This window comes from Abramis brama (assembly GCF_963993115.1).
Source record: "Abramis brama genome assembly, chromosome: 11".
Lineage (NCBI taxonomy): Eukaryota > Metazoa > Chordata > Actinopteri > Cypriniformes > Leuciscidae > Abramis > Abramis brama.
The window spans coordinates 75001-102042 of NC_139973.1; the positions used below are offsets into that span (position 1 = coordinate 75001).

Below are 27042 nucleotides of genomic sequence, written 5' to 3' on the forward strand. Positions count from 1 at the left end.
TGTCCTCATAAAGATAGATGTACAAGAATGTGTGTGTGTGTGTGTGTGTGTGTGTGTGTGTGTGTGTGTGTCAGTCGTGAGGTAACGTGTGTTCCTGTGGGCCAGGCCGCGCTGGGTGGTTCCGGTTCTGCCCAAAGGAGAGCTGGAGGTTCTGCTGGAAGCGGCGATAGAGCTCAGCAAAAAAGGTCAGACGTCTGAGACACATCATTCATATGATCGTGGATATTCAATCTAACTGCATTAATCATTCGATAACCGCAGTCATTTTGCACTTTAAATGAATCACTTTTTACCAGCCAAATAAGGGAAATTAAATGGCAGTTATATTGTATTATAATTAATTAATTAATTATTAAATATTATTAGTTTTCACAGCATTACAGTAAATCATATGCACCTATTTTTATTATCAATTTTTGTATAACTTTATATACTATTCCAAGTAAAAGGATTCCACTGTAAGCAGCATGAATGACATCACACAAGTATGTGTCTGACCTGATGTGTGTGTGTGTGTGTGTGTGTGTGTGTGTGTGTGTGTGTGTGTGTGAAGGGCTGGACGTGAAGTGTGAGGCCTGTCAGAGGTTCTTCCGCGACGGCCTGACCATCTCATTCACAAAGATCCTGACGGATGAGGCCGTGAGCGGCTGGAAGTTTGAAATCCACGTGAGTCTGTGATCGATCTCTGATCTAAGCTTTTAACCCTGACCTGACCTGACCCTATTACCCTGACCCTATTACCCTGACCCTATAACCCTGACCCTATTACCCTGACCCTAACCCTGACCCTAACCCTATTACCCTGACCCTATTACCCTGACCCTGACCTGACCCTATTACCCTGACCCTATTACCCTGACCCTGACCCTAACCCTGACCCTATTACCCTGACCCTGACCTGACCTGACCCTATTACCCTGACCCTGACCTGACCTGACCCTATTACCCTGACCCTATTACCCTGACCCTGACCTGACCCTATTACCCTGACCTGACCTGACCTGATCTACCCTGACCCTATTACCCTGACCTGACCTGACCCTATTACCCTGACCTGACCTGACCTGACCTACCCTGACCTGACCTGACCTGATCTACCCTAACCCTATTACCCTGACCCTATTACCCTGACCCTAACCCTATTACCCTATTACCCTGACCCTGAATCTGAGCGGTGCAAGGCTTGGCTACTTCTCCTCAGTTTGCCCCTGAACACTCGATTCTACAATGTTAAGTGGTTGAAAAAAAACCTCCTTAATTCTGAATTTGTGGACAGAAATGGGCACCCATGGGAACGAGTGGGAAGAACTAATTCAGAGCATTTTATTTTTTATTTGTCGAATAATAAATCCACCACAATGCAGATCATACCATACTGGCTTATTCTTCTTCCTGTTTGGGACCATTTACTTTTTGAGTTGTTGAAATTTTATGTTTTTTTAGTTTGATAAATGATAAATGATCTACTACTTTGTCTTTTCTTTATAGCATAGTCTGATTTGTCTAAGCATATTTTTGCATCTTTGTATAGTCTCACCCAACAAAGATGTTTTTTTAATTTTTTTTATTACAATTTTAACTTGTGATAAAATCATAGATTTGAGGTTAAATTCATTATAACAATGGCTTATAGAGTTCAGCCTGTATGCAGCCATCGAGTTCTACAGCCATCTAGTGGCTATTGATATTATTGCTTTTTTGTTATTTTTATACCAACACACGACACCACATTTTTAGGTTTTGTCTCTCTGAAATTACTGGAATGATTTTTTTTTACTGAAGTTAAAGAAATATTAAATATAACATAAAAAATAAGCAGAATTTACTTAGAAAATATGGAACTTTTAGAGGTAAATAAATTCAAAAATTCAATTTTTTATTTTATCGAAGATAGTGATATAACATTTATTTTTAAAAATTTTGTTTGGATCACACCTGAGACCTCCATGCCCTAATTCGTCCACGAAGGCATAGTTAAGTCTTCATGAGTCTGACGTCTCGTTCCAGAGGTGCATCATCAACAACACGCACCGGCTGATGGAGCTCTGCGTGGTCAAGCTGGCTCAGGACTGGTTCCCTCTGCTCGAGCTGCTCTCCATGGCCACCAACCCGCACTGCAAGTTCCACATTTACAACGGCACACGCCCGTCTGAGAGCGTCCCTACAGGAGCGCAGCTCGCCGACGATGAGCTGTTCGCCCGGCCGCCCGACCCGCGCTCTCCCAAGGTGCACTGCTTCATCTCTCGCTCTCACCTGAGTGTGAACCTGTCTCTCTCTGATCAGCCAGTCAGTGAAGCAGGGCATTTACATTTATGCATTTGGCAGACGCTTTTATCTAAAGCGACTTACAATACAGGGTACACATTTACATTCTTATCAGTTCTTGCTTTCCCTGGGAATCGAACCCATGACCTTGGCGTTGCAAGCGCCAGTGCTCTACTGTTTGAGCTACAGGAAAGATATAATGGGTATAAATGCAATATTCCCCACGCACAGGCATTTGTGTTCGGACAGGAAGATGCACAAGAATTGTTTTAAATTTAAATTAAATTAGGGCTGCACAAAATATCAAAATATCGCATATGCATATCGCAGCGGCTTGCAATAACTGGAGTCATGAACTAAAGACAGAGAAACTCACTCGCTCTCGGCTGAAGAACTTCTGTCGCTTTAATAAGAATCAGGATATATTTAATTCATACAGTGAAAACTAAGCAGTGTTTATTTTACATTTGATTATTCAGTTTCTGTTGTTAATAACCCTAATGTAGGATAACCTGAACCCTGAACCCCTGAACCCCGAGGTTTACACTGATGTTAGAACAACACTTCTGATGTACAGTAAAACACTGATGTTCACTGGCAGAAGGTTAGGGGTGTGTTCTCGTCACAAAAAGAATGTTAAACACGTATGTTGGTTATATCATTTTAAATCTATTTTAAAGATAATTTAAGTTTATTTTACACACTTTAAGCATTATCGTATCGCATATCAAATATCGCATTATTAGAGTTATGGCATATCGCATTTTTCTTCAATATCGTGCAGCCCTAGTTTAAACCATAGACTGTAAAAAATATGGACAAAGCGTCTGTGGCGTCTGTGACCAATAGACTTTCTGAAGAACGCTTTTGAAGCCGTTTATGGGGGGTATGGGCGGCGCCATCTTGGAAAATCTTGGGAAATACTAACCCCGCCCACCTTCTGGCCAATCCATATATGGGTAAAGGACGCAGCGCGCGTCACACAGCTCGCTCTGCTACTCCGGTTATCTCTGTGTATATTTTAGGCAACGAAATATGTTATAAAACACCATACTAACTCTTTTCGTTTTCATTTAAAGAAATCTTAAACATTATAGCCACACAAATGTGGTTCAGGCAACGCGTATTGATTATATTCACTGCACATAACTTTAGCCTATTTATAACAAAACGAAATATAAAACACAAACCTGCCTCTTTTCGTTTTAAATATAATATAAAAATATTAAAATTTTTAATATGGTCCAGGATATATGTGCATTTGTAGTAAACAACAGATGTTGCAGTAAACAACATTACAGATCATCTTCGTTGTATTAAAATTTAAAATGACAAAACTCAACCCAGTCTCTTTTTGTTAAATTTCAGTTTTATCAATATTAGCCATTATAAAAGTATAAGTAAAAGTTACAAGAAGCTATACAAATAAAGCAATCAATTCAGTCAAACATACAAAGCGCTCTAGTCTAACCATACAACGGTAAAGTTAAATAGCTTATAAAGTTATGAAACTTCCCCTCAGCCAAAAACGATTGGCCAGGGAACAAATTATAGATTCACGAGACCAAAGATCGCCCGTTAGATATAGACAAGACGAATTATATCTCATGTTTAACCACTACAGAGACGCCAGAGTCCGCGGCAAACGCCAGAACGACGAGCCGAGGAAAGGCTGCTCCAGGCGGGGTACATGACGCCGAGCGCCCGGTCATCGCTGGATCTCACAACTGGATAAAATTTCCATAAATCTTTATAAATAAACCACAGATTTGAGCTTTAAACAACTCCATTCTCGCCTGAAAAACTCTTAAAACTACATTTCATGATACAGAAACAGTAGTATTATATTTCAACTGTGTTAAAAAATGGCGCTTCTTATGTTGTCATTCTCCTTGGCGCAGCCTAAGCTGTCAATCAAGCTGTCAATCAAAGTTAACCACGGCCTTATTTGTCATACATTTTAGATCTAAATACGATCTAAACTAACGAGTTAGAAAAAAATCATCCCCCTCACAGTTGTCAGGCACTCGGAAGCTGTCGAAAAATACAATAAAAGTCCATGGGACCAACCTGTAAAAGCATGAATTTATGCTGTGAAAACGGACATTTTAACATGGGATCTATGGACATTTGCTCCCTTTTGGGACCTGCCTCTAGCGGATTTTCGATGTATTGCAGTTTTTCGCACTTCCGGGTAGGCTTCATTTTTCAGATTAGAATGTTGCCGCTTGGTTTAAACTCGTCATGAAATATAAATTGCCCTAGTCGTTCTCCTATAATGCTGTATATCGAGTGAAACGCTTCTGGAACAAGACCAGATGTGGGCGGGGCTTGATTGTGTCTGTGGGGAATTGATTGGATGGTTTGCTATTGGCTGATCTCATGTGAGTGACAGATTACCCCGCCCTCATCATCAGAGAATAGAAGAGATGCTGCAAGAGGAACTTATTCTGATTCAAGATTATTAACACAATAATATTGTACACCCATAAATCATTTAGAATAAACACTGCAATATTCCATTAAGAAAAACAAGAATTATCCATTTTGATGTCATGGTGACTTTAAAATCAAATGTTTGTCTGTGAAACACAAGTGAACCTCCTCATGGGCAAGTGTTCCCGAACGCTAGAGAACACGACAGCGTTTACTGTGTTCGTCTGACGCTCGAGACACACTCGTTTATGATGGAGGGAGAAACAGCCGACTGCAGAAACTTATTACTGATATTTAGTGATGGTTTTGTTCCCTTGAACACATGGGATGGAAACGCTGCTTTATTCGCACATGTTTTCTCCAATATTCCTAAGTTAAATTTGCATCTTTGGATGGAAAGGCAGCTAGTGTCTGTTGAAGGAAAACGAGTAATGATAATTGTCCAGATGCAGTGTGTGTGTGTGTGGGGTCGTGACCTGGTCGTGTGTGTGTGGCTCAGGGCTGGCTGGTGGACCTCGTCAATAAATTTGGCACATTGAACGGGTTCCAGATTCTTCACGATCGCTTCATGAGCGTCCAGGCTCTCAACGTGCAGATAATCGCAGCTCTCATCAAGTAAGTTCGTCCACCTCCATCTCTGACATCACAGACCTGACGGCTCTCTCGTTCCTGCTTCTGAGCCTCGCTGTTTCTCGGTTTGTCTTCCAGACCTTTCGGCCAATGTTACGAGTTCTTGACTTTGCACACGGTGAAGAAGTTCTTCTCACCCATAATCGAGATGGTTCCGCAGTTTCTGGAGAACCTCACAGACGAGGAGCTGAAGAAGGAGGCCAAGAACGAGGCCAAGAACGACGCTCTGTCCATGATCATCAAGTCCTTGAAGAACCTGGCGTCTAGAGTTCCTGGTCAAGAGGAGACCGTCAAGAACTTGGAAATATTCCGGTTAAAGATGATCCTTAGGTAAGCCGTCCCATCACACTGGATAGATAGATGGATAGATAGATGGATGGATGGATGGATGGATGGATGGATAGAGAGATAGAGAAATGGAGAGATAGATAGATAGAGATAGATAGACAGACAGATATTGATAGATAGATAGATAGATAGATAGATAGATAGATAGATAGATAGATTGATTGATTGATTGATTGATTGATTGATTGAGAGAGAGTTTTTTATTGTCTTTCAACTGTATATTTAGAGTGCACATATGAACGAAATTCTGTTCCACTAGCTCATAAAAATATAATAATAAAAATGCTACAACGTGCATTAAAATATAACACTAAAAAGAGTTTTGAAAGCAGGATATTAATAATGATATTGCACATGGTAATTGGCTGCATATAAATACAGTTATTCCACATTATAAATAAATACTGTTATGTGGTTTATATTTATACTATTCATTACTAAATTATTTATATAAATATATTCTTTATATTATTACTATACATAACGGTTGATGTTATGCGCACTGTGTGTTCTGTGAACGTTCACGCTCTGCCAGTGAAGTTTATGGAGTGTGTTCTCTCGTCTACAGGCTGTTGCAGATCTCCTCGTTTAATGGGAAAATGAACGCGCTGAATGAAGTGAACAAGGTGATCTCGAGCGTGTCGTACTACACACACCGGCACGGGAACCCTGAGGAAGAGGAGTGGCTGACAGCCGAGCGCATGGCCGTAAGATTCCCTGTCAATCACTCAGTCATCGGGTGCGTCTCAGTCTGATCCCAGTGTCCCCGGTCCCTGTGCCTGTCTGCGGTTAGCCTTTAGCTCTCAGTGTCCCCGGTCCCTGTGCCTGTCTGCGGTTAGCCTTTAGCTCTCAGTGTCCCCGGCCCCTGTGCCTGTCTGCGGTTAGCCTTTAGCTCTCAGTGTCCCCAGCCCCAGTGCCTGTCTGCGGTTAGCCTTTAGCTCTCAGTGTCCCCGGCCCCTGTGCCTGTCTGCGGTTAGCCTTTAGCTCTCAGTGTCCCCGGTCCCTGTGCCTGTCTGCGATTAGCCTTTAGCTCTCAGTGTCCCCGGTCCCTGTGCCTGTCTGCGGTTAGCCTTTAGCTCTCAGTGTCCCCGGTCCCTGTGCGGTGTTCATGATCGCCTGCGGGACTGAAGCCTGTCTGCGGTTTGCCTTTAGCTCTCAGTGTCCCCGGCCCCAGTGCCTGTCTGCGGTTAGCCTTTAGCTCTCAGTGTCCCCGGCCCCAGTGCCTGTCTGCGGTTAGCCTTTAGCTCTCAGTGTCCCCGGCCCCAGTGCCTGTCTGCGGTTAGCCTTTAGCTCTCAGTGTCCTCGGCCCCAGTGCCTGTCTGCGGTTAGCCTTTAGCTCTCAGTGTCCCCGGCCCCAGTGCCTGTCTGCGGTTAGCCTTTAGCTCTCAGTGTCCTCGGTCCCTGTGCCTGTCTGCGGTTAGCCTTTAGCTCTCAGTGTCCCCGGCCCCAGTGCCTGTCTGCGGTTAGCCTTTAGCTCTCAGTGTCCTCGGCCCCAGTGCCTGTCTGCGGTTAGCCTTTAGCTCTCACTGTCCTCGGCCCCAGTGCCTGTCTGCGGTTAGCCTTTAGCTCTCAGTGTCCCCGGCCCCAGTGCCTGTCTGCGGTTAGCCTTTAGCTCTCAGTGTCCTCGGTCCCTGTGCCTGTCTGCGGTTAGCCTTTAGCTCTCAGTGTCCCCGGTCCCTGTGCGGTGTTCATGATCGCCTGCGGGACTGAAGCCTGTCTGCGGTTAGCCTTTAGCTCTCAGTGTCCCGGGAGCGGGAGGGTTAGCTATTATAGCACATATTTAAGGAATCATCATTTAAGTAATCATCGAAAATCTTCCATTTTCAAGAAACGACTAAAGACGCATCTTTTTCAGCAACACTTGATACATTAATACTAACACCTCTTCTCTTCTCTTCTCTTCTCTTCTATATCTATCTATCTAAAAAAAAAATTACATATTATTACATATTACATTACATATACTGCGTTAGACTACACTGGGAAGGGTCATAGCACTTATTGTCCTATTGTTAGTTTCACTGCTTCTATTGTTCTCATTTGTAAGTCGCTTTGGATAAAAGCGTCTGCTAAGTGATTAAATGTAAATGTAATCGTAAAATAGGAATCGTTTGAAAGCGTAAACACTCATCATGTGAAAACCGTTGTGAAGTTGGACATGGGAACGGTACTTTAAATCAGCTCAATTTCTGTGATGTCAACTTCAAAATTGGAACACAAATCAGTTCGACGTATGGCTTTGATTTTCTAGCCATTTTAGAGTCCAAATTATTTTGTAAAATATGTATTTTGTATGAAATAAAAATGTTTAGTTCACTACATTTGTTTTACAGTAACCCTAAACTTCTATAACTGTTGTCTTCTGTAAAAAGAGACCAGTCTTAGCCTGTGTTCACAGCATTGATGAACTGAAACCAGTTCAGATCTGTGATCAAGCCAGCGGTGAAGCTTAACATTGATGTTACATATAACTTTCAGTGGTAAATTAATTATTAATTGTAGTAAGACTATGTTCACTGCCTGTCTATCAGTGTATGTTTATGCTGAAATATAATTAAAATATGGTTTGTTTGTTTGTTTTAAAGCATCTTTCACGTCGTGAAGTGTATTGCACGATTTATGTTTCACGCTTCAGTATTTTTGTTAAGGGAACATTATGAGCATTGATGCTTCCTGGTTTTCACAGTGCATTATGGGACTTTTTAGGTAGTGAACGTTCCAGTGCACTGGAAGGATTTTGCGATTTGAGACGCACCCACTGTTCCTGGTGTCTAGTAGAGTAGAGTGTGTGCGTGTGTGTGTGTGTGTGTGTGTGTGTTACACTTCGTGTGATGCTACAGGAAGTGCTCATGATGTGTGTTGTGTGTGTCAGGAGTGGATTCAGCAGAACCACATCCTGTCCATCGTGCTGAGAGACAGTCTTCACCAGCCGCAGTACGTGGAGAAGCTGGAGAAGATCCTGCGCTTCGTCATTAAGGAGAAAGCTCTGACCCTGCAGGACCTGGACAGCATCTGGGCGGCTCAGGTATGAGCCTAATGCTAACGCTATCATGCATCCATCAGTAGTGTGACAGAACACCTGACTATAACTCACTACAGTTAATGTCCCCCTGTAGTCAATCAGTTTATCCCGTAAAACTCATCTTTAATCACCAAAATTACATATTTAAACTTTTTCCTTGGAAAAAAATTCATGCCTTAGCTTGAATGTAACTCGACCCCCTTGCCTCATTTAGTATACGCGGTTCTATGAATATGCAAATGAGCCCCGCCTCCCCTCACTCACTCAGCTCAGAGATCCACTGGTTGACGATCACACGTTGATCTGATTGGTTACAAGGTAGTTTGTGACGTCAGAAACACCAGCGATTTCAAAGCGTGTTTTTGAGACTGTCTTTGGTTCACTGCAGTTTAAAGGAGAAAATACTCAGCAATGGTGTCGACTTATGAATTTACACATGCTTTGTCTTAAAGCGTATTAATAACACCACATAGACACATAAACAACATTAAAGCTGGATTTAACTGGTTAAACTGTTGCTGATGCTGCTGGGAAAACTTCCCCTGGTGGCCTTTGTCCCTGACGCAACTCTCTCCTGCTGCCAGACCAGAGGAACTGGATAATGTTCTGAATGTTCTGATCCAGTCTGACCTCTGACCTAGCCTAACTACGTCAGACTTCATACTTGTGTCAAAGCTTTCCGTTTTCCTCCGGCCTGAAAACAGCCGGCCAATCAACAATCAGAGGGCGGGCTGAGAGCCGTGACGTAGACGCTGATTGTACCGTGGATGCGTAGATTTACTTCACATAATCTGCAAAAGTCGTTCACAGCCATGTTCACTCCGGTATTTTGCTCGATGGTTTTGTTTTCGCATCATACATGTGTTTACAGTGGAAGTTAGATGCGGCTGAGCATGCGCATAACACACGCCATAACCAAACGTTATGTGATTGGCTTACGGGTAACCAATGATTTTAAGCTTCAGACTAGCGCCCCCAGGCGGTAAAGAAAACGCTTTTCTATTACGGAACTCCAGACTCTCTCTCCGAAGCAAAGCGAAGTAGCAGAGTCTGGTATTACCAGGCTACCTCTGACCTGTAATGCTGCCTGAATCATAATCACACACTGCTGGCTCGTTGGCCAGAGGAGAACTGAGACTGAGTTTCTCACGAGGGTTTTCCTCCATTCTGTCACTGATGGAGCTTTAGTTCCTCTGTCGCCTTTGGCTTTTGTCTTGCTTAGTTGAGGACATTTAATTTAATATTCAACAATATTATTGATCTCCTGCACTGACAACATTATATGAGAACTGAACTGAGCTGGACGATGACATCACGGTTTTGTCAAGAACCGTGATGCAAACTTTTTTACAACAAAAATTAACCATCACTGAACTTACTGTTAGGGGTTAACACTTCAGGACCCATGGACCAGATGTTTGAAAAGAAGACCCGGAGTCAGAATTATAAAAAATTGAAGAAAAGTTTTACTGAAGATAATTTGCAGTTTCATCAGCAGAAGTTCAGCTTCAAGACTCACACAGGAGTTCGTAGGCCGCCCCGCTTACAGTTACAGATCACAGCAGTTTATACCATTTCCAAGGTCTAAGCTACGTCATTACTTACAGGCTGAATGATTCTGATTGGCCAAGAAATCGATAAACATAGTAATTTTCCACACATATACAGATAGACAGAAGCATATCTCCATAGATTATGCCGCTGACACTCGGACCCTGAAGTTAGGCACGTCGTGACCTTCCAGGTCTCAGATTTGGGTTGCTGGGTGCCAGCATGTCCCGAACAACAACTCAGTCAATCTCCAATAATGCCAGTGGTTCCTTAACCTGTAACCAAGAAGACTAACACACACACAGACACACACACACCGACACACATCTTTTCCAAGGTTGGATTTGGCCAGGCTCTAACTATAAACAGGAGTCTCGTCTCAAAACATCAAGATAACAAGTTCTTTCTCTCAGGATAGGACACTTTAGTCTAAATGGAAACTATAGGATTTAACTGACAAATGGTCCCTTAAACTATAGACTTCAATGACCCCTGTGTGACGCCTGTGTGTTTTAACATGTTGAAGACCTTTCTCAAACACAAAACCAGTCCCTATTTAATTTCTGGAAGCAATGGACAAGGAATGTAAATAGTAAATAGGCAAGCACTGTTACTACATTCAAATATCAAATACTGACATTAAAGAATACATGAAAATAACATTTCAGTAATCACACTGGTAACTTCTATAGCAAAGTAAAATCTCCAGAGAAGTCATCCAACTCGTGATATTTAGAAGGAAAAAAAATATTGATTAATACCTTGATTATAATCAGTTCTTACAAATACATTGAAGCAGCAGTGGATTCCAATCCACCCCCTTCATTACTTAAGCTGGACTGTGACGCTATTTTCTTCTGGAGTGTGTGTGTGTGGAAGAGTGTGTGTGTGGAAGAGTGTGTGTGTGGAAGAGTGTGTGTGTGGAAGAGTGTGTGTGTGGAAGAGTGCGTGTGCGTGCGCGTGCGTGTGTGCGTGTGTGCGTGTGTGCGTGCGTGTGTGTCAGAGTCCTGCAACGCGGGTACCCGCATAAAAGTGGCTAAAACGGGTGGATTGTGACATTCCTAAAATTCACGGGCGGGGATGCGGGCGGATAATGAACTCCTTGCGGGCGGGTAACGGATGAAAAATATGTGCAATATTTGTATGTCTAAATTACAATTACACATACGCAAATATGTGTTTTAGTCAGGCCGTCCTTAAAAATATTCTTGTTTGCAGTAACCCGACCGACCCTGTCAATTTAGGACCAACCCAATTATTTTTTTTCCCCCTTTTTAGTCCGACCGACTTGCCGGTAGTGAACTTGTGTTAAGACCTACCGATTTTTTTTTTACTCTTCAAACAACTAATACAAATGCAATAAAATGATATTAATTATATTTTAGTAAGTATTGTGTATATAAATTGCCCATATATAGGCCTACATACAAACATATATACATATGTCTTTCTTTTAAATAAAAACCGGTGGCGTCATCTATGATTATAAGGGCTGTAGGCTATATGCGAAATGAAACCGAAATCGCGACACTCAGGGCCACGAACCTACAATTAAAACTTTCACAGAGATCTCAAACAAACATTAAAAACACCAAATATTAAGAATTGGCATATCAAGCAAAATAATATTGATAAATGATCGAAAATCGTAGCCTATCTCCCCCTCCACAATGCTCACCGGCAATGCTCCGACATTAAATTTCTCTGTACTGTATGTGTTGTAGCCCTGTCATTAAAAACGATTTAGTTTCATATTCATGTTTAAATAAAATAATATATTTTTTTAAATTTCATGTTGAATATATGAAAAGTGAAAAGCATGAATAAGATAAGATGATCCCGAATATCGGGAGACAAATGCAGTGGGCAGACATGATTTTGAACATTTCATTAAGTTTATGTAGAAAACCTTTCTTTAAAGTGAATTTCGTTTCGTATTAATTGTATCTTAATTTTAATCAATGTTTCATCAACCAATTTATTGGATTCAATAAATAGGAGGTAAATAGGCTATAGCAGGCAATAATCACGACACGGTGGCGCGGGCGCGTGAACTTGAGGCTCGTCTCTTAAATAAACCGAAACTCAGCGTATAAGCTACTTGCCTCACAGACCTGAGAAATAGAAATCATGAAATGTCTACTTTTAAACAAAACAATAAAAAAAATAAAAGAAAAAGAAAGCAGACTGCTCTCTGCTTATGCAATCCGTAATGTGATTTTCTCTCTGGCGCGCTCACTACTGCGAAGATCGCGAGTCAGTCAGCATCGTCAACTTCAACTTTGACACAGAAAACACTTGTTTATTAATAAACAATTGAAATGTATCCTTGATATATTTGACATATTAATAATCATTACTTTTCCCAGTTCTTTGTGACAGCTTTTAGGTGCGTTATTGGCAGCGCACCCTATGAACGCGTCCCCACCGCTCAATAGATTTTAGCTTGTGTGTGATTTATCGCGGGCACGGGTCGGGTAACGGGCCGAATATTAACGGGTCTGGGCGGGTGCGGATTTAATTTTGATATTATCACGGGTGACGGGTCGGATCTGGTGCTGAACTTTGCGGGTACGGGCGGGGGCGGGTCTCCAAAAATGGACCCGTGCAGGACTCTGGTGTGTGTGTGTGTGTGTGTGTGTGTGTGTGTGGTGAATGATCTCCTCTGTCCTGTTTCCTCAGGCTGGCAAACATGAAGCGATCGTCAAGAACATGCACGATCTGTTGGCCAAGCTGGCGTGGGACTTTTCCCCGGAACAACTCGACCACCTGTTTGACTGCTTCAAGGTAACGGCGCTCGCCGCGCAGTGTGTAGCAATCCAGAGCCAGTGTGTAGCGATCCAGAGCCAGTGTGTAGCGATCCAGAGCCAGTGTGTAGAGATCCAGAGCCAGTGTGTAGAGATCCAGAGCCAGTGTGTAGAGATCCAGAGCCAGTGTGTAGCGATCCAGAGCCAGTGTGTAGAGATCCAGAGCCAGTGTGTAGAGATCCAGAGCCAGTGTGTAGAGATCCAGAGCCAGTGTGTAGAGATCCAGAGCCAGTGTGTAGAGATCCAGAGCCAGTGTGTAGAGATCCAGAGCCAGTGTGTAGAGATCCAGAGCCAGTGTGTAGAGATCCAGAGCCAGTGTGTAGAGATCCAGAGCCAGTGTGTAGCGATCCAGAGCCAGTGTGTAGAGATCCAGAGCCAGTGTGTAGCGATCCAGAGCCAGTGTGTAGCGATCCAGAGCCAGTGTGTAGAGATCCAGAGCCAGTGTGTAGAGATCCAGAGCCAGTGTGTAGCGATCCAGAGCCAGTGTGGTAGAGATCCAGAGCCAGTGTGTAGCGATCCAGAGCCAGTGTGTAGAGATCCAGAGCCAGTGTGTAGAGATCCAGAGCCAGTGTGTAGAGATCCAGAGCCAGTGTGTAGAGATCCAGAGCCAGTGTGTAGCGATCCAGAGCCAGTGTGTAGCGATCCAGAGCCAGTGTGTAGAGATCCAGAGCCAGTGTGTAGAGATCCAGAGCCAGTGTGTAGCGATCCAGAGCCAGTGTGGTAGAGATCCAGAGCCAGTGTGTAGCGATCCAGAGCCAGTGTGTAGAGATCCAGAGCCAGTGTGTAGAGATCCAGAGCCAGTGTGGTAGAGTACAGTAGAGGTAGAGTACAGTAGAGGTAGACACGGTAGAGTACAGTAGAGGTAGGGAACAGTAGAGGTAGACAGTAGAGTACAGTAGAGGTAGACACAGTAGAGTGCAGTAGAGTACAGTAGAGTACAGTAGAGTACAGTAGAGGTAGAGTACAGCAGAGGTAGAGTGCAGTAGAGGTAGACACGGTAGAGTACAGTAGAGGTAGAGTACAGCAGAGGTAGGGAACAGTAGAGGTAGAGTACAGTAGAGGTAGACACAGTAGAGTACAGTAGAGGTAGACACAGTAGAGTACAGTAGAGGTAGAGTACAGCAGAGGTAGAGTGCAGTAGAGGTAGACACGGTAGAGTACAGTAGAGGTAGAGTACAGCAGAGGTAGGGAACAGTAGAGGTAGACACGGTAGAGTACAGTAGAGGTAGACACAGTAGAGTACAGTAGAGGTAGACACAGTAGAGTACAGTAGAGGTAGAGTACAGCAGAGGTAGAGTGCAGTAGAGGTAGACACGGTAGAGTACAGTAGAGGTAGAGTACAGCAGAGGTAGGGAACAGTAGAGGTAGACACGGTAGAGTACAGTAGAGGTAGGGAACAGTAGAGGTAGACAGTAGAGTACAGTAGAGGTAGACACAGTAGAGTGCAGTAGAGTACAGCAGAGGTAGACACAGTAGAGGTAGAGTACAGTAGAGGTAGAGTACAGTAGAGGTAGAGTACAGTAGAGGTAGAGTACAGTAGAGGTAGAGTACAGTAGAGGTAGAGTACAGTAGAGGTAGAGTACAGTAGAGGTAGACACAGTAGAGTGCAGTAGAGTACAGTAGAGGTAGAGTACAGTAGAGGTAGAGTACAGTAGAGGTAGAGTACAGTAGAGGTAGAGTACAGTAGAGGTAGACACAGTAGGGGTAGAGTAGGGTAGGGTAGAGTAGGGTAGAGTAGAGGTAGAGTAGAGGTAGAGTAGAGGTAGAGTAGAGGTAGAGTAGAGGTAGAGTAGAGGTAGAGTAGAGGTAGAGTAGAGGTAGAGGTAGAGTACAGTAGAGGTAGACACAGTAGAGGTAGACACAGTAGGGGTAGAGTAGGGTAGAGGTAGAGTAGAGGTAGAGGTAGAGTAGAGGTAGAGTACAGTAGAGGTAGACACAGTACAGTAGAGTGAGGTAGACACAGTAGAGTACAGTACAGTACAGTAGAGTGAGGTAGACACAGTAGAGGTAGACACAGTAGACACAGTAGAGGTAGACACAGTAGAGGTAGACACAGTAGAGTACAGTAGAGGTAGAGTACAGTAGAGGTAGAGGTAGAGTACAGTAGAGGTAGAGTACAGTAGAGGTAGACACAGTAGAGTACAGTAGAGGTAGAGTACAGTAGAGGTAGACACAGTAGAGTACAGTAGAGGTAGAGTACAGTAGATGTACAGTAGAGGACAGTAGTGTACATTACATATTTTGTTGTAAATTTTAAAAGTTATGCGTTACTTCACTAGTCACTTGTAATGAGTTCCTCCTGACACTGGGTAACCGGCTGTCTCTCATCTCTGTGCTCGTGGTCCGCAGGCGAGCTGGACGAACGCGAGTAAGAAGCAGCGTGAGAAGCTCCTGGAGTTGATCCGCCGGCTGGCAGAGGATGATAAGGATGGAGTGATGGCTCATAAAGTGCTCAACCTGCTGTGGAACCTGGCTCACAGTGACGACGTGCCAGTGGACATCATGGACCAGGCCCTGAGTGCACACATCAAGATCCTGGACTACAGCTGCTCTCAGGTCAGAGTTCAGCGCAACATCAATCCCAGCATGCACCTGTGTGCGCTCTCTCTCACCGTTAGGTTTCTTTCTGCTGAGTAAAATCTCAGAGTAAAACTGGGAGCTGTGAAGAATATGATACACCGGTGTTTTGCCAGATTAGAAGTTTATGTATCATATTAATCTTTTAATTCCTTTTTAATAACTATTTTAATTTTCCTTGCTTTTATTTTGTGATTATTTTTATTCCTTTCTGTGTTAAGCACTTTGAATTGCTGTGGTGTATGAAATGTGCTGTATAAATGAACTTGCCTTGCGGTGGAACAGGACCGTGACACGCAGAAGATGCAGTGGATCGACCGCTTCATCGAGGAGCTTCGCACGAACGATAAGTGGGTGATTCCAGCGCTGAAGCAGATCAGGGAAATCTGCAGCTTGTTTGGAGAAGCTCCTCAGAACCTCAGGTGAGTTAGTGAGCAGGTGTCCGAATCACACACACTCCGTGTGTCCCAGCTGTGTGTGTGCAGGGTTCGTACACGGTGCTTGAATTTGACTTTTTGAAATTTAAGTCCTGGAAAACAGCCATATTTATGAAAAGGTACTTGAAAAGTGCTTGAATTATTGAAAGACAATATATGTGAAATTAGTGTTTAATTTTATCGATGATACAATCTGACAAAATTAGCGCTGCAACCCGTCTGATATTGATATAGAGGCATTTCGCCTGGCTAAGAGTGTAATATTGCTCATAAATATCCAAGTATATGATATACAGCTTTTATTCTTCAAGTCAATCATATATTCATGTGAGAATAAATCAGTTTGAAAAAGGAAAGCGATATCTTTGTCATAGTATCCTTTCAGTGGTTAAAGTTACACAGTCATTGCTTGTGCTGCACTTTATTTTTACCATATTGTTTTGTTTTTGTTTATCTATTTACATTTTTTAGAATTTGAAAGATAATAAAGATATTGTTTGATAAGTGATCTCTGATTGTCCTTGAAAACCAAAAGAGTAGTGCTTGAAGTCCTGGAATTTCATTTTACAGTATGTACGAACCCTGTGTGTGTGTGTGTGTGTGTGTGTGTGTGTGTGTGTGTGGTTGTCGTTTGTCTCTGGAGCAGTCAGACGCAGAGGAGTCCACATGTCTTCTACCGTCACGATCTGATCAACCAGCTTCAGCACAATCACGCGCTCGTCACGCTGGTGGCCGAGAACCTGTCGGCGTACATGGAGAACATGAGGCAGTTCTCCAAAGGTCAGTGTCATCTATCCGCATCACGGCTCAGATTCTGAATTTGACATGCTACGTTTATCTCTGTAAAGCTGCTTTGAAACAATCTGTGTTGTAAAAAGCTCTTTATAAATAAAGCTGACTTGACTTGATGTAAACATTCCTATTGTAATGTTTTGTCTCAGAGTATCCAGGATTCGATCCTCAGACGGTTCGAGTGGGCAGCCGGTACAGCCACGTACAAGAAGTGCAAGAGAGACTCAATTTCCTGCGGTCAGTGATGCTCGTCTCATACTAGAGGTGTCAAAAGTACCGACTTCGGTACCAAGTTGGTACTGAAATTTAAAAAATGTGATGCTTTTAGCGCTGTTGAGCGGGATCATAAACACCTCTGATTGGCCGTTGTGCTCAAGCGGTACTTTTGGCAACACAATCTCACACACAAACTCATACACACACACACACTCAGAGGAGGATGTTGGACTGCAGAATCGCTCTGAGGAGTGTGTTTGCTATCCTCACACAGCTAACGGTTCTCATGTGTGTCCAGGTTTCTGCTGAAGGACGGGCAGCTGTGGCTCTGTGCTCCTCAGGCCAAGCAGATCTGGAAGTGTCTGGCGGAGAACGCCGTGTTCCTGTGCGACCGCGAGGCCTGCTTTAAGTGGTACTCCAAACTCATGGGTGACGAGCCGGATCTGGATCCCGACATCAACAAGGACTTCTTCGAGAACAACGTTCTGCAACTGGACCCCACGCTGCTGACGGAGAATGGCATGAAGTGCTTCGAGCGCTTCTTCAAAGCCGTGAACTGCAGAGAAGGGAAGCTGGTGGCCAAACGCAGGGCCTACATGATGGACGACCTGGAGCTGATCGGGCTCGACTACCTGTGGAGGGTAACGACCTGACCAATCACTGCACTACTCTAGCATTAAACCCATCAGTGTGACGTCACTGCACTACTCTAGCATTAAACCCATCAGTGTGACGTCACTGCACTACTCTAGCATTAAACCCATCAGTGTGACGTCACTGCACTACTCTAGCATTCAACCCATCAGTGTGACGTCACTGCACTACACTAGCATTAAACCCATCAGTGTGACGTCACTGCACTACACTAGCATTAAACCCATCAGTGTGACGTCACTGCACTACACTAGCATTAAACCCATCAGTGTGACGTCACTGCACTACTCTAGCATTCAACCCATCAGTGTGACGTCACTGCACTACTCTAGCATTAAACCCATCAGTGTGACGTCACTGCACTACTCTAGCATTAAACCCATCAGTGTGACGTCACTGCACTACTCTAGCATTCAACCCATCAGTGTGACGTCACTGCACTACTCTAGCATTAAACCCATCAGTGTGACGTCACTGCACTACACTAGCATTAAACCCATCAGTGTGACGTCACTGCACTACTCTAGCATTCAACCCATCAGTGTGACGTCACTGCACTACACTAGCATTAAACCCATCAGTGTGACGTCACTGCACTACTCTAGCATTAAACCCATCAGTGTGACGTCACTGCACTACTCTAGCATTCAACCCATCAGTGTGACGTCACTGCACTACACTAGCATTAAACCCATCAGTGTGACGTCACTGCACTACACTAGCATTCAACCCATCAGTGTGACGTCACTGCACTACACTAGCATTAAACCCATCAGTGTGACGTCACTGCACTACACTAGCATTAAACCCATCAGTGTGACGTCACTGCACTACACTAGCATTAAACCCATCAGTGTGACGTCACTGCACTACTCTAGCATTAAACCCATCAGTGTGACGTCACTGCACTACTCTAGCATTAAACCCATCAGTGTGACGTCACTGCACTACACTAGCATTAAACCCATCAGTGTGACGTCACTGCACTACACTAGCATTAAACCCATCAGTGTGACGTCACTGCACTACACTAGCATTAAACCCATCAGTGTGACGTCACTGCACTACACTAGCATTAAACCCATCAGTGTGACGTCACTGCACTACACTAGCATTCAACCCATCAGTGTGACGTCACTGCACTACTCTAGCATTAAACCCATCAGTGTGACGTCACTGCACTACTCTAGCATTCAACCCATCAGTGTGACGTCACTGCACTACTCTAGCATTAAACCCATCAGTGTGACGTCACTGCACTACACTAGCATTAAACCCATCAGTGTGACGTCACTGCACTACTCTAGCATTCAACCCATCAGTGTGACGTCACTGCACTACTCTAGCATTAAACCCATCAGTGTGACGTCACTGCACTACACTAGCATTAAACCCATCAGTGTGACGTCACTGCACTACACTAGCATTCAACCCATCAGTGTGACGTCACTGCACTACACTAGCATTAAACCCATCAGTGTGACGTCACTGCACTACACTAGCATTAAACCCATCAGTGTGACGTCACTGCACTACACTAGCATTAAACCCATCAGTGTGACGTCACTGCACTACACTAGCATTAAACCCATCAGTGTGACGTCACTGCACTACACTAGCATTAAACCCATCAGTGTGACGTCACTGCACTACTCTAGCATTAAACCCATCAGTGTGACGTCACTGCACTACTCTAGCATTAAACCCATCAGTGTGACGTCACTGCACTACTCTAGCATTAAACCCATCAGTGTGACGTCACTGCACTACTCTAGCATTAAACCCATCAGTGTGACGTCACTGCACTACTCTAGCATTAAACCCATCAGTGTGACGTCACTGCACTACACTAGCATTAAACCCATCAGTGTGACGTCACTGCACTACACTAGCATTAAACCCATCAGTGTGACGTCACTGCACTACTCTAGCATTAAACCCATCAGTGTGACGTCACTGCACTACACTAGCATTAAACCCATCAGTGTGACGTCACTGCACTACTCTAGCATTCAACCCATCAGTGTGACGTCACTGCACTACACTAGCATTAAACCCATCAGTGTGACGTCACTGCACTACACTAGCATTAAACCCATCAGTGTGACGTCACTGCACTACACTAGCATTAAACCCATCAGTGTGACGTCACTGCACTACTCTAGCATTAAACCCATCAGTGTGACGTCACTGCACTACACTAGCATTAAACCCATCAGTGTGACGTCACTGCACTACTCTAGCATTAAACCCATCAGTGTGACGTCACTGCACTACACTAGCATTAAACCCATCAGTGTGACGTCACTGCACTACACTAGCATTAAACCCATCAGTGTGACGTCACTGCACTACTCTAGCATTAAACCCATCAGTGTGACGTCACTGCACTACACTAGCATTAAACCCATCAGTGTGACGTCACTGCACTACTCTAGCATTCAACCCATCAGTGTGACGTCACTGCACTACTCTAGCATTAAACCCATCAGTGTGACGTCACTGCACTACACTAGCATTAAACCCATCAGTGTGACGTCACTGCACTACACTAGCATTCAACCCATCAGTGTGACGTCACTGCACTACACTAGCATTAAACCCATCAGTGTGACGTCACTGCACTACACTAGCATTAAACCCATCAGTGTGACGTCACTGCACTACACTAGCATTAAACCCATCAGTGTGACGTCACTGCACTACACTAGCATTAAACCCATCAGTGTGACGTCACTGCACTACACTAGCATTCAACCCATCAGTGTGACGTCACTGCACTACACTAGCATTAAACCCATCAGTGTGACGTCACTGCACTACACTAGCATTAAACCCATCAGTGTGACGTCACTGCACTACACTAGCATTAAACCCATCAGTGTGACGTCACTGCACTACACTAGCATTCAACCCATCAGTGTGACGTCACTGCACTACACTAGCATTAAACCCATCAGTGTGACGTCACTGCACTACTCTAGCATTAAACCCATCAGTGTGACGTCACTGCACTACACTAGCATTAAACCCATCAGTGTGACGTCACTGCACTACTCTAGCATTAAACCCATCAGTGTGACGTCACTGCACTACTCTAGCATTCAACCCATCAGTGTGACGTCACTGCACTACACTAGCATTAAACCCATCAGTGTGACGTCACTGCACTACTCTAGCATTAAACCCATCAGTGTGACGTCACTGCACTACTCTAGCATTAAACCCATCAGTGTGACGTCACTGCACTACACTAGCATTAAACCCATCAGTGTGACGTCACTGCACTACACTAGCATTCAACCCATCAGTGTGACGTCACTGCACTACTCTAGCATTAAACCCATCAGTGTGACGTCACTGCACTACACTAGCATTAAACCCATCAGTGTGACGTCACTGCACTACACTAGCATTAAACCCATCAGTGTGACGTCACTGCACTACACTAGCATTAAACCCATCAGTGTGACGTCACTGCACTACTCTAGCATTCAACCCATCAGTGTGACGTCACTGCACTACTCTAGCATTAAACCCATCAGTGTGACGTCACTGCACTACACTAGCATTAAACCCATCAGTGTGACGTCACTGCACTACTCTAGCATTAAACCCATCAGTGTGACGTCACTGCACTACACTAGCATTAAACCCATCAGTGTGACGTCACTGCACTACACTAGCATTCAACCCATCAGTGTGACGTCACTGCACTACACTAGCATTCAACCCATCAGTGTGACGTCACTGCACTACTCTAGCATTCAACCCATCAGTGTGACGTCACTGCACTACACTAGCATTAAACCCATCAGTGTGACGTCACTGCACTACTCTAGCATTAAACCCATCAGTGTGACGTCACTGCACTACTCTAGCATTCAACCCATCAGTGTGACGTCACTGCACTACACTAGCATTCAACCCATCAGTGTGACGTCACTGCACTACTCTAGCATTCAACCCATCAGTGTGACGTCACTGCACTACTCTAGCATTAAACCCATCAGTGTGACGTCACTGCACTACTCTAGCATTAAACCCATCAGTGTGACGTCACTGCACTACACTAGCATTAAACCCATCAGTGTGACGTCACTGCACTACACTAGCATTAAACCCATCAGTGTGACGTCACTGCACTACTCTAGCATTAAACCCATCAGTGTGACGTCACTGCACTACACTAGCATTAAACCCATCAGTGTGACGTCACTGCACTACTCTAGCATTAAACCCATCAGTGTGACGTCACTGCACTACTCTAGCATTAAACCCATCAGTGTGACGTCACTGCACTACTCTAGCATTAAACCCATCAGTGTGACGTCACTGCACTACTCTAGCATTAAACCCATCAGTGTGACGTCACTGCACTACACTAGCATTAAACCCATCAGTGTGACGTCACTGCACTACTCTAGCATTAAACCCATCAGTGTGACGTCACTGCACTACTCTAGCATTAAACCCATCAGTGTGACGTCACTGCACTACACTAGCATTAAACCCATCAGTGTGACGTCACTGCACTACTCTAGCATTCAACCCATCAGTGTGACGTCACTGCACTACTCTAGCATTAAACCCATCAGTGTGACGTCACTGCACTACACTAGCATTAAACCCATCAGTGTGACGTCACTGCACTACTCTAGCATTAAACCCATCAGTGTGACGTCACTGCACTACTCTAGCATTCAACCCATCAGTGTGACGTCACTGCACTACTCTAGCATTAAACCCATCAGTGTGACGTCACTGCACTACTCTAGCATTAAACCCATCAGTGTGACGTCACTGCACTACACTAGCATTAAACCCATCAGTGTGACGTCACTGCACTACACTAGCATTAAACCCATCAGTGTGACGTCACTGCACTACACTAGCATTAAACCCATCAGTGTGACGTCACTGCACTACACTAGCATTAAACCCATCAGTGTGACGTCACTGCACTACTCTAGCATTCAACCCATCAGTGTGACGTCACTGCACTACACTAGCATTAAACCCATCAGTGTGACGTCACTGCACTACACTAGCATTAAACCCATCAGTGTGACGTCACTGCACTACACTAGCATTAAACCCATCAGTGTGACGTCACTGCACTACACTAGCATTAAACCCATCAGTGTGACGTCACTGCACTACACTAGCATTAAACCCATCAGTGTGACGTCACTGCACTACACTAGCATTAAACCCATCAGTGTGACGTCACTGCACTACTCTAGCATTAAACCCATCAGTGTGACGTCACTGCACTACTCTAGCATTCAACTCATCGAGACTCATGCATCTGTCACTGCACTACCTTTACATTACATAGGGCTGGGAATATATTAAGCCACGATATGATATTATCGTGATTTTAAAGGGATAGTTCACCCAAAAATGAAAATTAGCCCATGATTTTACTCACACTGAAGCCATCCTAGGTGTTTATGACATTGTTCTTTCAGACGAACACAATCAGAGTTATACTAAAAAATATCCTGGCTCTTCCAAGCTTTATAATGGCAGTGAATGGGTGTCTGTCTTTGGAAGTCCATCAAAGTGCATCTATCTCTGATTAAAGTGCTCGAAACGGCTCTCCGGGGGTTAATAAAGGCCTTCTGAAGTGAAGCGATGTGTTCGTGTTAGAAAAATATCCATATTTAAAACTTTATCGACTAAAATAACATGTGTGACGTAGATATAGGAGTAGCGTAAGCTTTGAGCCTCTCGCTCAAAAACACTTTTGAGCCTCAAGTGTTATAGCCTGGCAAGCCAGACCTACATCAAGATGTTGGAGATCAACTCTCCATAGTCACGGCTCAATCCGAGGCCCGGGATAAACGGCTGTCTTTCAGATTCCCTCTGCACGCAATAGGACAGCGCTTCAACCAACCAGGGCCCGGTTTCCCAAAGCGTTCTTATCTCTAAGTAGTTCTTAACCTATTCCTTAACCTCTCTCTTAACCTTATGGGACGGTTCCCGAAACGTTCGTACGCTAAGTGTATCTTTTGTAAGTCACACTTTCGTAAGGTTGGTCTGGACCACTCTTAGCTTTACCTTATCACTGTTGCAGGTCTAAATGAATATAATTCTGAAGTTTTAATACACCCAGACAGTATTAAATTAGGCTAATTCAAGTGTTTCATGCAAAGAATAAAATTGTCATTACACTGATTGTTGTTAGATTTTTAATTATATTATTATACAATATTATTAATTGAATTAAAACGCTCTTTTAAAGGCCAGTGAAAGCATAGGCTACTGTCAGTTAAGTCCTATTCGGACGCTAATATTGTTTCTCATGGGCTCGTCCGGTATTTTAAACATTTACAGGGGTAAGTCGGTGATTTTAGTGCCGTCCGAATCCATAATATCAGTGTTTTTCTCACCCAACCCGCGTAAAAATCCCTGGCCAAATTAGTACCTTCTGTTTTTTGACAAACAGGTCGTGTGGGAATTTAATTGCCGTCTGAATCCACATATCCGAGTTTACAAGAGATTCAAAATTCACGGTTTAAATCCTTTTTGATCACTGCCGAGCACCGTACGCAAGATGTAAACTTTTATTACTGAAATGCTGGAAAGTATTTACACAAGAACAATATTTCATCGCAGCTCCACCTCAGCGAACAAAAATGGGAAAGAAAAGGCGGCACGTAAATTTTTGAAAAGGTTATTGTGGCAGCAATAGGCTATATGTTACAATTTTAAAATATGTAGGTTAGGCTATTATAGTTTGGATTATTTTTTTATAATATCCAATAATCATAATAAATTGCAATTTCAACTATTTCTGAAGTGCTTCTTTTATAAAGATGACCGCTTTTTCACATAAACAGCCCCTGCACGAGAGAATAATTGATTCTTGAGCCATCGATATCAAACAATTCAGCACCATCGCCACGGACAGCACCGGGTCACGTCGCACGTAAGAAGGTATATCTTAAGCAGCTTTCTAAGGTATAGTTTGGGGAACACACTTAGGAAAATAAACAAATTTGGTAAGATATATCTTTCGAGTCTTCTTAGCAGGCTAAGAGTGAGCGTTATCGGGAAACCGGGCCCAGAGCGTTTTCCCAACAGCGGAGCTAACGTTAGTTGATAGATTCAACTTTTGAATCTAGCCGGCAAAACTACGAACACATCTTCCTTTTTTAAGAAGGACTTAAGTGCCGTTCTTTGCTCTTTTCTCAAAGAAAAGCTCAACTCCAAGTCCTCCAGAGTCGCGGCCAAAGCCGATTCGAAAGACTGTTCGCCAGCAGCCATTCTCTGTTTTCAAGTAGCAGGAACTGTCCAACTCTGTCGTCATTATGTTAAACCCGTCCCGCCTACTTTATACACGATGTGATTGGCCTGACCCAATTTAGGTTTTTACAGCTCCGAAAGTCAACGGAGAGTTGCTAGACTCATGGCCTCCTAATCATCCCCATATATACTGATTGGCTTCATCACTGTCTCCTCTCCACCAGTAAGCTGGTGTGTGGTGGGCGTTCTGGCGCAATATGGCTGCCGTCGCATCATCCAAGTGGATGCTGCACATTGGTGGTGGTTGAGGAGATTCCCCCATCTATGTGAAGCGCTTTGAGGTCTCAGAAAAAGCGCTATATAAATGTAACGAATTATTATTATTATTATAGACTAACCCTGGCTGTAAAATACATTTTGCTGCCGCTAGGGTGCGTCTAGATTTCTAGGCTACAAGTGTGACTCTTCTGGCGTAAATCGATGCTTACGCCGTCTGCCGGAAGATAGTTATTTTAGTCGATGAAGTTGTAACAGAAACTCTTAATGCGCTCGGGCGGCTCATCCACACAACAGCAGAGCCTGGGGCTCGAAAACACAAACCTTGAAATGGGTTCCAAGGGGCAAGCATTGAATTTTTAAAAACGTTAGCATCTCCGCGTAAACTTCAAAACCGTGTGAAAACTTCAAAAACTGTGAAAACGCTGACATACACCTTTGACGTTCATTGATTTCATCAGTGTTATGAGATTCTCTGCTGTTTTCTTTCCACAGGTTGTGATTCAAGGCAGTGATGACATCGCCACTCGGGCCATAGACCTGCTGAAAGAGATATACACCAACCTCGGACCAAAACTACAAGTGAATCAGGTGACCCTTCCTTCCTCGCCGACCGCCACCCATCAGCTCACCTGAGCTCTACATGACCCGCTGCGGTGTGTGTTCACAGGTGGAGATCCATGAGGACTTCATCCAGTCGTGCTTCGACCGGCTCAAGGCCTCGTACGACACGCTGTGTGTTCTGGACGGAGACAAGGACAGCATCAACTGTGCCAGACAGGAGGCCATACGCATGGTGCGGGTCCTCACGGTGCTCAAAGAGTACATCAACGAGTGTGACAGCGACTACCATGAGGAGAGGACCATCCTGCCCATGTCCAGGTGCTGACACACTCTCACACACACACACACACACACACACACACACACACACACACACACACACACATATATAAATGAGCCCTTCCTGTAGTTCAAGGTCATGGGGTCGATTCCCAGGGCACAACAATCCCATAACTTCCCCTCTCTCTATCAGCGAATCGCTTCTCTTCTCTGATGATGTCACTCCACCAGCACCAACCTGTCACTCCACCAATAGCAAACCACAACCATCCAATCAATTCCCCACAGACAAAATTAAGCCCCGCCCACATCTGTTCTTGTTCCAGAAGCGTTTTGCTCAGATATATACAGCACTATATGGAAGAAAAGACAAGTGCAACTTCTTTCATCCTTCCCTCGCAATTTGTAACACATTTTTCCCTCGCGGGTCAAAATGACCCGAAGCCCTAAAATTATACTTTTTTTTTTTTTTTTTGTCCAGAAACCTTATTTTATTTCATTTTGATGTTTTTTTTAATGCAATTTTTTGGGAGATTTTTTTATATATTTGATTTACCTTTAAATTAATAGATTTGATCAATAAAAAATAAATAAATGGTAATTTAAGCACATTCCTCACATTCTTTCAAAATAACTCACAATTTTATGTATAACCCTTTTAATTCAGCTCAAAATATCTTACATTGTGTGTCTCTGCCGACCTCTTCTGGAAAATAAAAATATATATAACATGATATTTCATGACTCTAGATGGGCTTATATCTCTATATGGAGAAAATGAGCTGTTCCTCTGGGTCCTAAAGCCAGTGCTCTTCAGTGTGCATTCAGATACACATGTAGACATAAAATAATTTTTTGGTAAAGGTTTAGCATTTTTAGTTCGAATTTTTAGCATTTGTAGGTTTTTCTATTGGCGCTTTTCCACTGCATGGTA

The 27042-nt window shown here is 43.8% G+C and overlaps 1 protein-coding gene across 9 annotated transcripts in view; it reads left to right on the forward strand.

Moving 5' to 3' along the window:
• LOC311092394 (ubiquitin carboxyl-terminal hydrolase 9X-like) overlaps positions 1-27042 on the forward strand; it is a 74912-nt gene that overhangs the window by 7514 nt on the left and 40356 nt on the right. For 6 of the 9 annotated variants that reach the window (XM_084129083.1, XM_084129081.1, XM_084129085.1 and 3 more), the window contains exons 5-19: positions 106-185; positions 554-666; positions 2008-2226; positions 5201-5316; positions 5410-5661; positions 6248-6386; positions 8552-8704; positions 12935-13039; positions 15409-15615; positions 15922-16058; positions 16717-16853; positions 17015-17102; positions 17380-17722; positions 25761-25856; positions 25936-26147. In XM_084129083.1, the coding sequence (XP_083985209.1) occupies positions 106-185; positions 554-666; positions 2008-2226; positions 5201-5316; positions 5410-5661; positions 6248-6386; positions 8552-8704; positions 12935-13039; positions 15409-15615; positions 15922-16058; positions 16717-16853; positions 17015-17102; positions 17380-17722; positions 25761-25856; positions 25936-26147 (2397 nt within the window). The remainder of the gene's footprint in view (positions 1-105; positions 186-553; positions 667-2007; positions 2227-5200; positions 5317-5409; positions 5662-6247; positions 6387-8551; positions 8705-12934; positions 13040-15408; positions 15616-15921; positions 16059-16716; positions 16854-17014; positions 17103-17379; positions 17723-25760; positions 25857-25935; positions 26148-27042) is intronic. The other 3 variants (XM_084129088.1, XM_084129084.1, XM_084129089.1) reach the window with 1 other exon arrangement.